Source organism: Telopea speciosissima, chromosome 1 (assembly GCF_018873765.1).
Source record: "Telopea speciosissima isolate NSW1024214 ecotype Mountain lineage chromosome 1, Tspe_v1, whole genome shotgun sequence".
NCBI lineage: Eukaryota > Viridiplantae > Streptophyta > Magnoliopsida > Proteales > Proteaceae > Telopea > Telopea speciosissima.
Genome location: NC_057916.1, coordinates 26,457,443 through 26,472,048, shown reverse-complemented (window position 1 = coordinate 26,472,048; position 14,606 = coordinate 26,457,443). Strand labels below are relative to the sequence as shown.

Here is a 14,606-nt window from a genome sequence, read left to right as displayed (position 1 = left end):
GGAATATAATGAAGAGATCCCCAATACAATATAATCTTCTGTTTCGCTTCTGAAATTGGGAATGTCCATCCCATGCGTGGTAGGTAAATTTTTTGGTTTTTTGCAGACTTTTGTCATACTTGGTTTTCTCGTGGTATATGAGGAATATATTAAATTGGTTTCGTCACCGTTACTGTATTTCCTAAATTTTATATTATAAAAAGCTAAAAAGAATAAAAAAAAGGTGGTTATTCACAGTAGGAGTGCCAGGTCAGCCACACGAGGAAAGCCCTTCTTCTTCTTCTTGAATCATTCTTTATATATAATGTAGGGAAAAAGATTTCTGCATGGGAGTGTGGCCTAGGCCAGCACTCTTATGAGTCTATCTCTCTCTTTTCTATGTGAAAAAACATTTTTACCCTTTTGTTTTAAAAAAGAGAGATAAACACATGGGAGTGCTGGTGTAGACCACACTCCCGTACAGAAAACTGCTTCTCATATATGTATTTCCGAACACTTCATAAAACCAGACTAACATCTCTCTCTGTGTGCGTTTATGCAGACTGTGGACGTCAAAACCCTAATTGAGAATCTAAAGGCCACAAGCTCAGCTTCTCTCTTGGTATCTTTGTCTGTCTCTCTTTCTTTCTCTTTCTCGGTGTTGTTTGAAAATTGAAACCAGTTAATTAGTAAGATGGTGGTTTCGGGATCGGAAGCAGTGATCCATGACAAGGTAGGGTTGGGAAGGCAGGCAGCGGAGGAGATAAATTCTTCGAAGACACACTCATTGGGAATGCAATCCTCCATCTTCTCCCTCACCCTCGACGAATTTCAGAACAGCCATTGTAAGAACGGGAAGAACTTTGGGTCGATGAACATGGACGAGTTCCTTAACAACATTTGGACTGCGGAGGAAAACCAAGCTAACCATTTCATCAAACACCAGCAAAGCAGCTTCTTACCCCGGCAAGTTTCTCTTACTCTTCAATCTCCTCTTTACAGGAAGACAGTAGAGGAGGTGTGGGCCGAAATCCGAGGAGAGCAAGAAGAAGAAGAGGAAGAGGAAGAACAGGCTGACAATACCCATCGCCAACCCACCATCGGGGAAATGACTCTGGAAGATTTTTTAGTAAAAGCTGGAGTGGTTAGGGAAGCATGTAGGCCTTCTTCTGCTCAGCTTAATCTGGTGGCGCCGCTACAAGGAGGTGCACCGGCACATGTGGCACAACCGTACGGACTTTACCTGAATAATAATAATGCGACTGCCTTGGAAAAACACAATTTCGGGATAGATGTCATGGGTGTTCCTTCGAACTACCAAACATTTCCTCCACCTAGTGGTGGGGTTATGGGGGAGATGTCTAATTATCCGGCGATTGGGGGTGTCTGTTTTGGAGGGAGAGCGGGAAACGGTGGTGGTGCATACGGAGTGACGGTTTCGCCGGCAAGTTCAGGGTCTTCTGATGGCATATGTGGAGAGAATTCTGGTCCAATGGAGAATCGATACGTGGGAGCGGAGATTGGAGGGATAAGAGGGAGGAAGAGGATGATAGATGGTCCTGTGGAGGTGGTGGTGGAGAGGAGACAACGAAGGATGATCAAGAACCGAGAATCGGCCGCCAGATCCCGTGCCAGAAAACAGGTAAATTTCCCCCTTTCACTGTTCTATTGCGCTCTGCATTTCCATCTACTTGCATGAGATAGAGAGAGAAATGAGGATTAGCTAGAGAGAGACTTTGGTCACAATCGGTTTCGATGATTGATCATGGCTCCCAAGTCTCACCAACGTTACCATTCACCGTTGACCCAGAGTACCTAATTGGAACTCAATGGATGATGACAAATTATTTCAGGAAAAAAAAATTTATGACAAACCGACAAGAAACCACTTCACATGAATTTCACCATTCATGAGTAAAAAGACTCACCCACACTAAAATGCATGTTGGGTTTATCCAAAAAACAGAAAAAAAAGAAATGCATGTTGGGTCGTACCCTATATGGGGAGCTGAACCTAACCCAACTTGTAAGAACTTTCTTTTTACCTAGGCTCATAGCCATGAAATAATTCACTTTCTTTTTTGGTTCACAAATACTTCCTAATAGGGGTGAAACAGGGACGAGTTGGGTTGGGGTTTCTAAAACCTTAGCCCAATCTTAAGTCCTCTTAGCTTAACCCAAGCACAACCCGGTTTTAGGTCGGGCTGAGATATCTCAATCCAGGCCCAATCCTGTCAGACTCAACCCAGCCCGGCCCTGATTGACCCTGATCGGGCCAGGTTGGCCCTAATTGACCTTGGTTTTTTGTTTCCAAGAGCTGCGTTGGCCCTGATTGACCCTAAAATTTGTTAGGATTTGGTTGGCCCTGACTTGCCTTGCTTATTTGCCATTTACGTTATCCTATGCTCTATGCATTCAAAAAATGAGACACATGTGATTGGGTATTGGGTTTTTTTTTTGGGGGTTAAATTGTATTGGTTTGTTTCATACTCAATTGACTATTAGACTTTTCTTTGGGTTAAAAAATTTAGTCCAATCTTAAAATTGTAAATATTTTTTATTAGCATTTTTTTAGTAAATCAATAGATAATTAGATATTAAAAAAATTATAAATTGTAAAGCCTAACCTTTGACACCGGGTCTGGCCGAGTTGGGTTTAACCTAAGGCCTCAACCCTGGCCCAGTTCAACCCTAACCCAAGGCCTAAAAATTTCAACCCTAACCCGCTCTCAAGTTGAAAAATCCAGCCCAGGTCCTGTTCGAGCTCAGAACAGGTTCGAGCCAAATTTACACCCGTACCTCTTAGGTTTTGATATTTTCCAAAATAATCTTCAAGATTTCATTATTTTGGTTGCAAGCCGTAGCAGGAAAGTTCCTACAAGGGTAGTAACAAAATTTCGTCTGGGTCGTGAAGACTATGCAGACCCAACATTAGACAAAGAAACTCGAGAAGGAACCTAACGGGGTTGGGTAGTGGAAAATATATCAAAGTTGGTTCTCAATATACATTTAAATTTATAGTTAGAGAAAGAACTGTAGAAAAGTATGGGGAAATGGTATTGTTTTACATGAATTAATTAATTTCTATTTTTACTATATATATACAATACAGGCATACACGGTGGAGCTGGAAGCAGAGCTGAACCAACTGAAGGAGGAGAATGCTCACCTCAAGCGAATTCTGGTAATTAACAAGAACAACACATACTATATAATTAATTCCCTTTCTTTTTCAGTTTCCATATTTCTTTTACTAAATCTTTGTATTTGAAATCAATTATAACAGGCGGAAACTGAGGAGAAGAAGAGGCAGGAGGTAAGTTGTGATCTATAACGTATTATATACTCTTCTCTCTCTCTCTCTCTCTCTCTCTTGAAAACATTAACTATTTGGTTCTTATGCAAACACAGATGCAGGATGAGATGAAGGAAATAAAGCCTTCAACAAAAGCGCAAATGGCAGAGGAGAAGTTGAGAATGATGAGGAGAAGCTTCAGCTTTCCTAATGGACTCTGCTGAGATCAAATTGGAATTTAGAATATCTGATTTATATTTTTATATGAGGCTTATTATTATTATTATTACTGTTATAATTAAGCTTTTTTACTTATGGTTTAGTATGAACTGGTTAGCTATTACAGCTATACTGAATGTAAATATTTTGGAGTCTGTAGAGCCCAGGAAGGAAATTTGTAATGAAGATGGGTCATTAGTGATCTGTTTCAGACGATCACTTTCAAATCTGGTTTTCATTTTTAAGGAGATAGAATTAATAACTAAGAGTAAGTGATAAACGACTAATTAAAAGATGGATCAAATTTGCATAAATTTTTAGGTGATGGTGTTCTAATTTGAACTTTGAGGTTGGCATCAGAAGGGAACCAGAATCTAGCTGCTACTGAAATTTTCTTAACAAACAATAGCTAAGTTATTGGTGACTGATGTCTAGGTTAAAAATAAATTGATTTGCAAGGATTTAGGGCTTGGACGTGTGATCAGTCGTTATTGTTAATCCAACTTGGGTAGTCAAACCTGTTCCACCTGTGCTTTGAGGGGGATCAGCAAGTCAATTGGGATGGAGTGATTGAGGATGAATGCAGCATTTGAACTCAAATTTGTTGCTTCATGTAGTAAATAAGCACCAGTAATATGAGCTTAATACGGGTGTCAACGGGACGGGTTTGCCTTAACCCTAGCCCAACCCAACCCTGCCACGGCCAAGCATAACTTCAACCTAGACCGATCCTGGCAGGGTTTTCCCAAGCCTGGCCTGGCCCTGATTGGCCCTGAATAGTGAACAGTCCACTTAACAAAGGCTATATTTATTAAGTGCATTAGCCTTAAAATGCACTAGTGGGTTATTAAGTGCATACAGGGTCAGACTGGGCGTGCGAAGGCCAAGACCTCAAACCAGACCCGGCCTGACCTTGCCAAGGCCAGGAAAATACTAAACCCAGCCCGACCCTGGTAGGAACATAGGCCCAGTCCAGCCCTGTCCAGGTTCAGGGTGGGTAAGGGCCAGGTCGGGATGGCTAGGTTTTTTTTGACTAATTCAAATATATTTTGTTGGATCAAATTTCTCTTCACTTGTGAAGAAAAGCGACCAGTTTTATTACGGTTGGATGGGACTCTTTGAACACTCTAAAGGGAAGTTTCAGATTATGACCCTCAATCTTCTTCCTTGTTGGTGAAGAAAAAACTCTCTCCTTGGACTGAGTTTCTTTGTTAAGCATAACAACTCAACCTTGTAATGTTTCCTTTTTGGGTGGGCAAGCATAGTGACTTATTTGATTTTATAAAATTGGATTGGTAAGTGTTGATATTGATGGAGTGAATCTCTCAAGTCCAGTAGTGGTAAGTGATCATATACAGGAATATTGGACTTATTTTGACACACTTTAATTGGTATGAAAATATTGTGCAGTGTAGACCTAACTAAAATATGTTCTTTAATGGGAAAGGAAATTATGTTTTCTTTTTTGCATGGTTGGTACCTACTTTCACTCTATATATTATCGACACTCTCCCATTGAGTGTAGACATTAGAAACCCTAGAGTGAGTAGAGAAGATGGTAGAGAAGATTGACGACCATTAAAACGAAACATCATCGTTTGTGTAGGCATTGTTCATTGATCATGGATCCAAGTATGCCTACATCCATCTCCATATGGGTTTGTATACTCATGAATCTCCATTGTTTGTTGTATTAGATAAATAATTCTATCCAACCATTCAACCAAACTTATTAACGTTTGTATAAAAAATAAAACATAAGGTTCTATTCTATCCTACTCTTTTTTATTTTCTACTACACGAGTTCCTTAAGCAATACCTGAAATACTTATACCTCTTTTTTTATTTTTTTACTTTTTTTTGGGGGGTTGGGGGGGGGGGGGGAGAGGGAGGGAGGGGAGGATGTTATGTAAGACATAATCGAAACTTTTCAAGTAGAACCAATAATAATGACACAATTATTGTTGTTGATCTCATAATCCACCCATCGTTTGTTTCATAATCCACCCATCGTTTGTTTGAGCGAGGTCAGAGCCTTGGCTGAGGCAAGTTTTAATTGAAAACGCCACTAGAAGCAGAGTACAAGATCTAAATGAGAGGTTTGGTTTGAAGGAACAGCCACCACTGGTTAAGGCAAAGAGTACCAGAGAAGGCAAAACACCCTGGATTTAATTGTTAAGAAGGGTTGTTCCAAAGTTTGGAGAGGAATCTCCTCCGACAAGCGGTCGCCAGCATTCAACAAGTCGGCCGGTGGAGGTTAGGAGCTTATCCACATGAGTTGTAGAGCTCTAGAGAGTGAGAGAGATCTAAGACTTGGTCAGTTAAAGAATTCCATTTTTTTTGGTGGTGCGGACTAACACAAGCTGTAAAACTGAAACAAAGTCTATTGAAGAAGCAGTTCTAGAACTTTCATTAACAGTATACTCCCAGTATATACAGATCTAATGGATAACAACAATGTGAGCGTCTTATTTTTATCAGAACAAGTTCCCAAGAAATATTCAACTCCTGTAATCAACCCATACTGAGAATCTTGGAATGCAGTTATCCTATTTTTCTGTTCATCCTCAAAGAAAACCTCAACAGGTGGGTGGCCCAACCCATGGCATATGTTTCAGCGGGAGATGGTACACTTGATGTCCAGCCATGAGTTCCTTCTACAGGTATCAGTAACTATCTTCATCAGTTTCTGGCCTTCGAAGGTAGTAACGCAGACAGTTTATCAAGACCTGCATGTTCATTTAAAAAAAAAAGTGTTCGTGAGAAGAGACGGGAAATTTCTAGGCTGAATTTGAAAGCTTCATGATTAATCAGAAAACTCGAACTAGAATCAATTTCACCCAGTAGAAAATCACTATCAATTCAAAGGAGTATGCAAGTGCTTTTATCACTATCAATTCAAAGGAGTATGCAAGTGCTCAGGTATTCCATCAAAGGATTACCAGGCTCAGCTTCAGTTGTGCTTGCCCGGTTCTAAAATTTTCTTAAATCTTAAAACAGTTGCCAATTCGTGGTATTGGCTCTCCATCGTTGTTTATGAAATAGGATATTTGATCAAGCGCAGAACAACTTTACTTTTCCTCCTGGCCAGTCAAATTTCAGATAAAAATGGCAAAAACAAACCAAATTTCCAAACTGAAGCCTTTATTGAGCACAGTGCTTTAGTTAAGTTAATGAAATGAAGCAAGAAGTATCAATCAAATGAAAAGAATTTTATAATTGACTTACTTAAGATTTTTCAAGTTAATTCGCTTGATCTTAATTGATTAATATTTCTGTAATATATTTTGCAGAACCAATAGGGTATGAAAGCAATCAAGAAATGTCATAATCCAATTTTTGGCTAAAATCAAAACGTAGCAGGGTAGTAGTAACAATTTGTAAAGCCTATCAAGTGAACATAAAACATATAGAAAATTCCAGCATGATTTCAAGATTTTTATGAGCATCTTACAAGAAATGCCACTCAAAAGATTCCAGTACTTTAGAATGATTTTTCTCTCCAACTTAATTACTTTCTCCAAATTTACAATTTTTTTTTTTATCTTGGCCACTGTGGTCACAATTCATGTACAAAAATTGTTGGAGGGGGCCATAGCCTTAGATCCTGATGATTTACCTGAGACAAGGAACTGTTTAGTGCTGCCCCTCTGTAGCTGACATGAAATTTGTCTTTGCCAATCAATCCCTGTTAGATGAGAGAAGGTGCTATAATTAATGCAAACAATAGAATGAAGAAAGAAGAGGAGATACAATTGTGATCATACTTCAGTATCAATCTCTGCTGATTCCACATTGATATTGATATCAGCCATAATCTTGATGATTTCTAGTATCAGGCCTGGTCGATCTGCTGTCTCTATACTAAGTACGCTGGCAGAAAGGTGCAAAAGATTAATACTTCAACCATTCCCACAAAGGACGGTAAAGGTCTCCTATCTTATAAATAACTGTAATCACTATCTTGAAAAAAGCAAACCTTCTCTTCGGTCCATCATCCTTAACATGTATGTGAGTTGCAATATCAACATCAAGCTGTCGATGACAAAATAACTATCAAGATCCAGTTGTCGTAGAGACATCTCAGAAATAAATAAGTTCTTTGCAAAACATGTATCAACCATTGAATAAGAACTTCCACTGTCATAATTCTGTTGAACCACGCATTTAAACAATCAATAACTGATTTTCTTTTTTGGATAAATAAATAATTCAATACCAAAGGAAAAGAGGGGGGGGGGGAGGGCAAACAAATTACAAGATCCTGCCTTTACAAAGGAGGAGGCAAGGGCCTGAAAAGGGAAGGGGAGTACCCCAAGGAATCACAACAAACAAATTATAGGGAGGCAGCACACTGGGAGGAGGCCAAAGCAAGCAAAGGCCTAACCACAACACGACAAACAAACCACCTAGTCACAACAAGTTGTCTCGGCAAAAGACATGACCACGGATACTCATGCTAAGAGGCAGATGCTTCTCATTATTGGGCAGGGAATTGTCTTGGTGGGACCGCTTCTTGGGATACAGAGGGGAGCTTATGTCTCGCCGTCAGTAGACACGAAAGGAGGGGGGAGGTTGAGAAACATCAATAAGTAAATTACTTCAAGACAACTAGATATTTCTCATTTCAAGCATGAATTCCATTCGCAGAATATGTTTGATGTCATGCTACAATCAGATAAGCAGATCAATTAAATGCAGCTTCCAGGTTCATTGGAGATCATCCCTTAACTTCCAAGCAAGCAATGTGAGAAATTACAATTTAACCAGCAAAATTAATGCACATGCATATGCATACTGGATGCAGTTCAAACAAGCCAAGTGGCACCAACATTCATTGGTTGAGAGGTGGACATTCCTGTCAGAATAGAGGACACAGTCTTCCTTCATTGTTTCATACTTGAATAGATGTTAGTTGTCAAACAACATGGAAGATGCTCAAATAACATCAGGTTCCATCTAAATAAAAGTCCATTTAGTAGGTTGAACACCATCAACAGGCTGAGCCACCTTGATTAACCATCTTTATCGTTTATCATCAATCCCAAATTAAATTTCTAAAAAATCTGGTACTTCAGATTCTTCTCTTAAACCCAATGGGGTCTGGCATAAATGGAACCAAAGCCCCTTTCCCTAAATAAGAGTCACTCTTCAAATTGGTTGGTAACTCTCAATGGTCCACGCATTGTTTCAATAAAGCAGGGCATTTTGCTTGTTTTTTCTCTTCCCCATTTTCAAATTTAAGAGGCTTCACTAACATCAGGAAATAGGAACTAAAGTCCTATCTCAGTAAACAAGTTAATCCTCAAAATGGCTAAATCTAGGGGCCTGTACATCTCAAAATGGTTTTCTTTAGGCCCCATTGTTTGATGGGGACTTAGGTGGGGTGGGAAAGTGCTGATGTGGCACTTCAAAATCCCACCCCAACCTTGTTTGTTTAACCTGGGGTGGTGAACTTACAAAAGCATAGGGAACAGAATTCAATGCTTTGTCTGCTGATGTGGCACTTGAAAATCCCACCCCTATGCTATCCAAAGTCCCACAAAAAACAAGGACTTTGGTTACTGTTCATGGAAAAAGTAAAAAAATCCCACCCCTGTTCCCCAACCCACTACACTGTGGGACCCACTCCCACAACATTCCCAGCCCATCCTTTCCGTCAAACAAACGGGGCCTTAGAGAATCGCTGAATTGGGCCTTTAATATCAGGTTAGCTCTCTAAGCTTTGAAAAACCTGCATTTTTCCAGTTAATATCATACTGGAAAAGGCAGCTGGCTATAAAAGTCCAGATATAAACATGAGGAATCTTAGCAGTTTAATGCCGGAGAAAACAAAAACATCGTATGGAATAAATGAGAGGGCAAACAAGCAAGCAAAAAAGATGAAATATTAAATGTGTTACTAAAATCAATACCTTCCTCTCTGGTGCTTTAATTCCAAAAGCCTCACCCATTGCAAGTCGTTCACTAGATTCCTATCAAGAAAACAAAAGCATAACTCAAGAAAAATATGGAGATATGTACAGAATAACAAAGTTAGCAGGCCAAATTTCAATGTACCGGATGATACTTCAAAAGGTTGTTGATGATGGTAAGCCTAATTCTCTCTATCATACCAGGATCTTCAACTTTGCGGCCAGAGCCCCTAGCATGTTAATCAAAAGATTCAAAAACAGCTACACTGAGAAACACTACTAACAATTTCAGAAAATGATATGCTAACCAGCAACATCTATCAACAATTACACAGCCATTATATATTTAACCAAAATAACATTTACATAGCAAGCACGATAATATGCATCCATTCAAAAAAAAGATACAGGGAAAGCAACCATCCTTTTAAATTGCCACATGTCCACATCCAACACATGCCAAAAAGACATGAGAAGTCACATTTATTGTATGAAAGTATTAATCAACCTCTCTAGCTCTTTTTTGTCAGTCAGAAAACTTCTACTTTCTACAGTGAAATGAGATGCGGTTGACCATAATCTATTCCCCGACCGTTTCATTCAGAGAATCTGCCTCAGGTGCATCCACCCCTGGTTGGGTGCCCCTCAATCTATTTCTCATTCAAATTAATACATAACGCCCAACACCTAATTGGTGCATTTCCTTCATAAACCAAAAGAAAGATTCCACCAAGTTGTGTATGGAACACAGAAGTGTAAATGTCATGCTTTTATTTGAGTTGCTTGCATGTATTGGAATCGTAAAAAAGAAAGAATTCTTTGCGAGTAATTGATCATACTGAAGAGAAGCATCACAAAGAGAAGCAAAATAGACCCTTAAAGAACATTGGTGTTAGATCTGCAAGATTGCAAATCCAAGCCACAACCATGAGGTTTGCAGCAGATAGCATCCACCTCTATTCTTCTGTAAGCTCCGTGGATTCTGACAAGTTCACGAAAAATTACTACCAAATAATACAGATACTAAACAATAAAATAGAACTTACAAACGTGTAATGAAAAACTTTGTTTGCTTAATTGATCCCTCAGTTGTAACAGTTCCTTTTGCCACATCCAAGCCCAAATCTTTAAGGGCCTTCATCTGTCACAACGTAAACCTAGACACATCAAGAGACAAGAACTCCATATCTAGATATGGACCAAATAATCCAAAATGAATCAAGTTAAGGGAAACTAAGCATTAAAGTCTTGATTATGGCAATATCTTCAGTATACCATCACTGACCTGGAGTGTGCTACGACAACCATAGTTTACAATGCCCTCATTTTTTGACATTTATAATCCAATACCAATCAGAAAACTTTAGCTTTAGCTGCATCCATAATGGGAGTAGGATAGATTTGGAAGCCTTAGCCAGATTAAGAGAGAATGAGATGGGGAGACCCATAATATCAGTGACAATCAAATAATTCTTTATAAACTCTACCAATCAGGGGAGAAAAATAGAAGAGGAATTTCCCCATTGTTTGTGTCCTTCCCCCAAATTTAGTATGATAATAAGTAATCAAAGATTGGAAAATATCTGGAAATATACAAAATAAATGAAAAGGCCAGAGCATCAATAGTATTTCTACAGATCAATCACTTCCTAAGGGCAGAAGTCAGACATACTGCTGAAAAACTTTATTGAAAATTTGCATGGTTGGCAAATTAACAAACATAGACAACGAAGATTATACAATGGGAAATATTTCTTGTTTAACAAGCAATGTAATGTTTCATCAAGAAATACAACAGAGTCAGTAAAGCAACTTCACCGTGTCAATAAGAGCTCCAAGGCGATCTCCAAAACTAAGTTGTACAATTGTTGCATCAGAATCTAAATCTTGACCAATCAAAACCATAGGCATAGGAACAGTATCAGCATCCTGATCTGACTTCTGCAAATGAAATAACTTGTCAAAGTAGTTGGAAATGATATAGCAATAGTAAAACATGTTTGCAGACTGCAGAGTTTGACAAGTTATGGATACAATTTCCATGCAGATAACAGTAATGATTCATCATGATTGACCCTACCTATCTACATACATGGGAAAATCTCTAAAATCTGCAGGGATAAGCTTATCTTGATGGTCCAATTTTGAAACCATATGGAGGGCTCCTAGGGCTAAAACAGCACAGTTTCCCCATCTCAATTTAAACCTTGTATTTTCAACTGCTGAACTGCGTTAGCCAAAATTGAACTTCCAACCAGTTTCTAAAGCTTTATATTGCCAAGCAGACAAATGTGCTTGGGCTGAAAACTTGGTGGATAGATAAATGATCCTAATGACAACATGTCCACAAAATTGGAGTACCAACAAAGCTGCCACGGGGTAGATGTTTGGACCATCAAGACAAGTTTATCTAGATAGGCCATTAAGTAATATCACCGATTAATCAAGAGTGAAGTTCTGTGAGGAATGTCAATAATCCTGAACATAAAGATTATTTACAAACCAACAATTTTGTTCCCAGCCTAATTTATATCTAAAACACAGAGAGGGTGTAAACAGATATGATTCAATAAAGTCATCCTTGGAGGTAATCATATGAGCAACATGAGAGTCTTCAAACAACTAATCCATGGAAAATAAAGAGAATATATGTGCGTTAACCCATTCCATATCTGTTTTATCCATTTTTAAAGCCATATCAGTTAAAATCAGTCGAGACTTCAGAGCCAGATTAAGGCTGGTCTTATTTGGGTCTGGGAATAGGAGTTCAGAGCCAATCAACATTTTCCATTTGAGTTTCTTGCGGGATGTGGTTCTGCAATAATAGATAGTTGGATCAGGATTGGGACCTACATGGATCGAATTTAGATCTGACTTGTTTCAAGCCCTAACAACTAAAGTGATTTCTTGCTTTTCTCACAAAAGCTAAGTTTAACTCCAACCAGAGCCTCGCGAGTGATTGTCCTTTTTTTATTCCTAGAATAACTATGCCAGTGTTTTTGCGCTTGTAGTCCCATGTCCACGTGAGAGAAGTGGTAGATGCATCGGGTTGCCACTTGCCAGCCAGCATTTGAAAACCGTAAGCAAAAATTTTTAACATGGATCATGAAAATTGGAAACAGAAGTTTTGCAGGCAGATCAAACAAGTAGGGACAATGTTTAACTCCCATATTTTCACACTATAATTGAGTTGATGTATCCTGTAGGAGAAGGCAGTAACAGAAAATAGGGAATGGTAGATATAAATGAAAAACTAACAAACCTATATTTGAAATTAACAAAGATTGAATCAAGATGTTCACAGATATCAAGAAAATGAAATGCTACGAATACAAGAAGACCTTAAACCTAATTTGCTACCCGACTGTTCATTCTCTGTTTGTCATATAAACTAAAGCGCAATTCTACATCGCATTTTTTTTCAACAGCATGCGATAAAGTAACTACAAGAATTAAAACTAACAGCTAAACATATAAAAGTGATTTTGTGAAGGAATGGTTTCTCACAAGTAAAGCTATGGAAAATCGCTAGGAAGCAAAGGCATCACTCACCGAAGAGGCTAATACCACTGTACTTGTAGAGTTAACAGAAGCTTGCAGTTGCAGAATGTGCCTACGAAGCGATTAAACCCATCTTCAGCAATAAGATTCTACGAATAAGTTGTCCAAAGTCCTACTAAGTCGCAGACTAACATGTATTTATAAACTTGAATGGGATGAAATGAAACAATCCACATGCAGTACTTGATTTTTTTAAAAAAGCTCAAACTAGAACTGCAATGGATCAGCCAAATATGGACCGGGAAAAAAACAAACTTCGAGATATACGAACCGAGATTCCATTTGCATCTCAGGAACAATCAGTAGTTTGATCAATTAAACCAAAAACAGTAATTCAAAAAACCATACAGAAGTCGACAGGAAGACAAGCACAAAAAAGTGAACAATGGTGAAAGTAACGGAAGAATCAGCGGAGAAATCAAATATCGTTCTTACTTTCTCCTTGAGAAACCGATTGCAGCGGATTCAACAGATGCATATCGAATTAGAGGGATCTTAGAGAGATCCAACTGTGAGATTTGAGAACTAAAACGAAAATCAGAAACTTTATATCGACGGAGAGTGGAAGACGAGAGGAGAACGTCGGCTGCTGCCATTATTGGGGATTTCCTCTTCTCGTCTGCAGAAATGTGTTTCGTTCCACTGCCAGTCTGCAAGTCGAAGGCTCCGTTATCTTATAATATCGGAATTTTATGCGTCACTTTCCATAAACATCAGTAGTGCTTCAGACCTTTGGACTCCACGTCGGATCGCAACTCGTGGGCTTTTGTAAAATAGATAACGGGCAACACCTTGCTGTGCTGGTCGCGTTGCCTGCACTAGCACAAGGGCCAATGAGATTGCACGGAAGGCATTATGAATGAGATTTTTCATTTCACGAAAAACATGACGATAATTTGTGTGCATTTTGGCCGTACAAGACGGTGTTCTTTTTTCCATAAAATAAGGGATAATGTTTTTTTTATTGGAATGTACCCTACCTCCTTGGAGAGTTGTATCTATCTCTCTGTGGATTGGGCTCCTCTCCTGCGACCCCAATGCCAAGGGAGTGACCAGGGAGGCATCCAAACAATGCTGAGCTACCAGAGATGGATCCGGTTCCTCTCTAGAGAGCCCAGCGCCCAAGGAGTGCCCAAGGGGGCATCCAAGGGCTAGGTGGCCCACACATATACCGATGCACCCAATCAACCATCGAGATATGTGCGGCAGAACCCAATGGCTGGATGCCCCTTGGACACTCCCTGGAGAGGAGCTCAATTCACCCAGGATGTGGGCTTGCGCGACAACAAGACTACTAATAATGTTGGGGATGTTGAATCGTGACTTTTGAATAAACAAAGTTTAAATGAAAATATGGCGCGGTTAAGGAATTGATGTCTGGAAAAACTAGGAAACAAAGAATCACAAATGGGTATATACAAGGCATAATTAATAAATAAATAATAGTATTGTCTATTTTCTAGTATAAGGCCAAATAATCTGTTTAAGGGAGAAAGAATGCTACCTGGTCGTGTGCAGCGCGTGGCACTTGTGCTTAGACACAGGGTTGTGTGAAATGATGGTTACTCCCTCATGGAAAGGTAGCAATCGTGAGGGTGCAATGGTCATTTCACACGGCCCTATGTTTGGACGCAGGG

At 39.2% G+C, this 14,606-nt stretch overlaps 2 protein-coding genes across 2 annotated transcripts; one reads left to right on the top strand and one right to left on the bottom strand.

Moving 5' to 3' along the window:
• Positions 1-533: 533 nt before the first annotated feature.
• LOC122639347 (protein ABSCISIC ACID-INSENSITIVE 5-like) lies at positions 534-3,498 on the top strand. The gene is made up of 5 exons (XM_043832209.1): positions 534-579; positions 662-1,621; positions 3,092-3,163; positions 3,266-3,295; positions 3,391-3,498. The coding sequence occupies exons 2-5, from the start codon at positions 674-676 to the stop codon at positions 3,496-3,498; spliced, it is 1,158 nt and encodes a 385-aa protein (XP_043688144.1). The 5' UTR covers positions 534-579; positions 662-673.
• A 2,437-nt stretch (positions 3,499-5,935) lies between these two features.
• LOC122667790 (ACT domain-containing protein ACR12-like) lies at positions 5,936-13,641 on the bottom strand. The gene is made up of 10 exons (XM_043864221.1): positions 13,405-13,641; positions 12,961-13,021; positions 11,227-11,349; positions 10,455-10,549; positions 9,554-9,638; positions 9,409-9,468; positions 7,473-7,528; positions 7,261-7,366; positions 7,113-7,181; positions 5,936-6,222 (listed from the first exon to the last, which is right to left on the bottom strand). The coding sequence occupies exons 1-10, from the start codon at positions 13,563-13,565 to the stop codon at positions 6,160-6,162; spliced, it is 879 nt and encodes a 292-aa protein (XP_043720156.1). The 5' UTR covers positions 13,566-13,641; the 3' UTR covers positions 5,936-6,159.
• Positions 13,642-14,606: the final 965 nt, after the last annotated feature.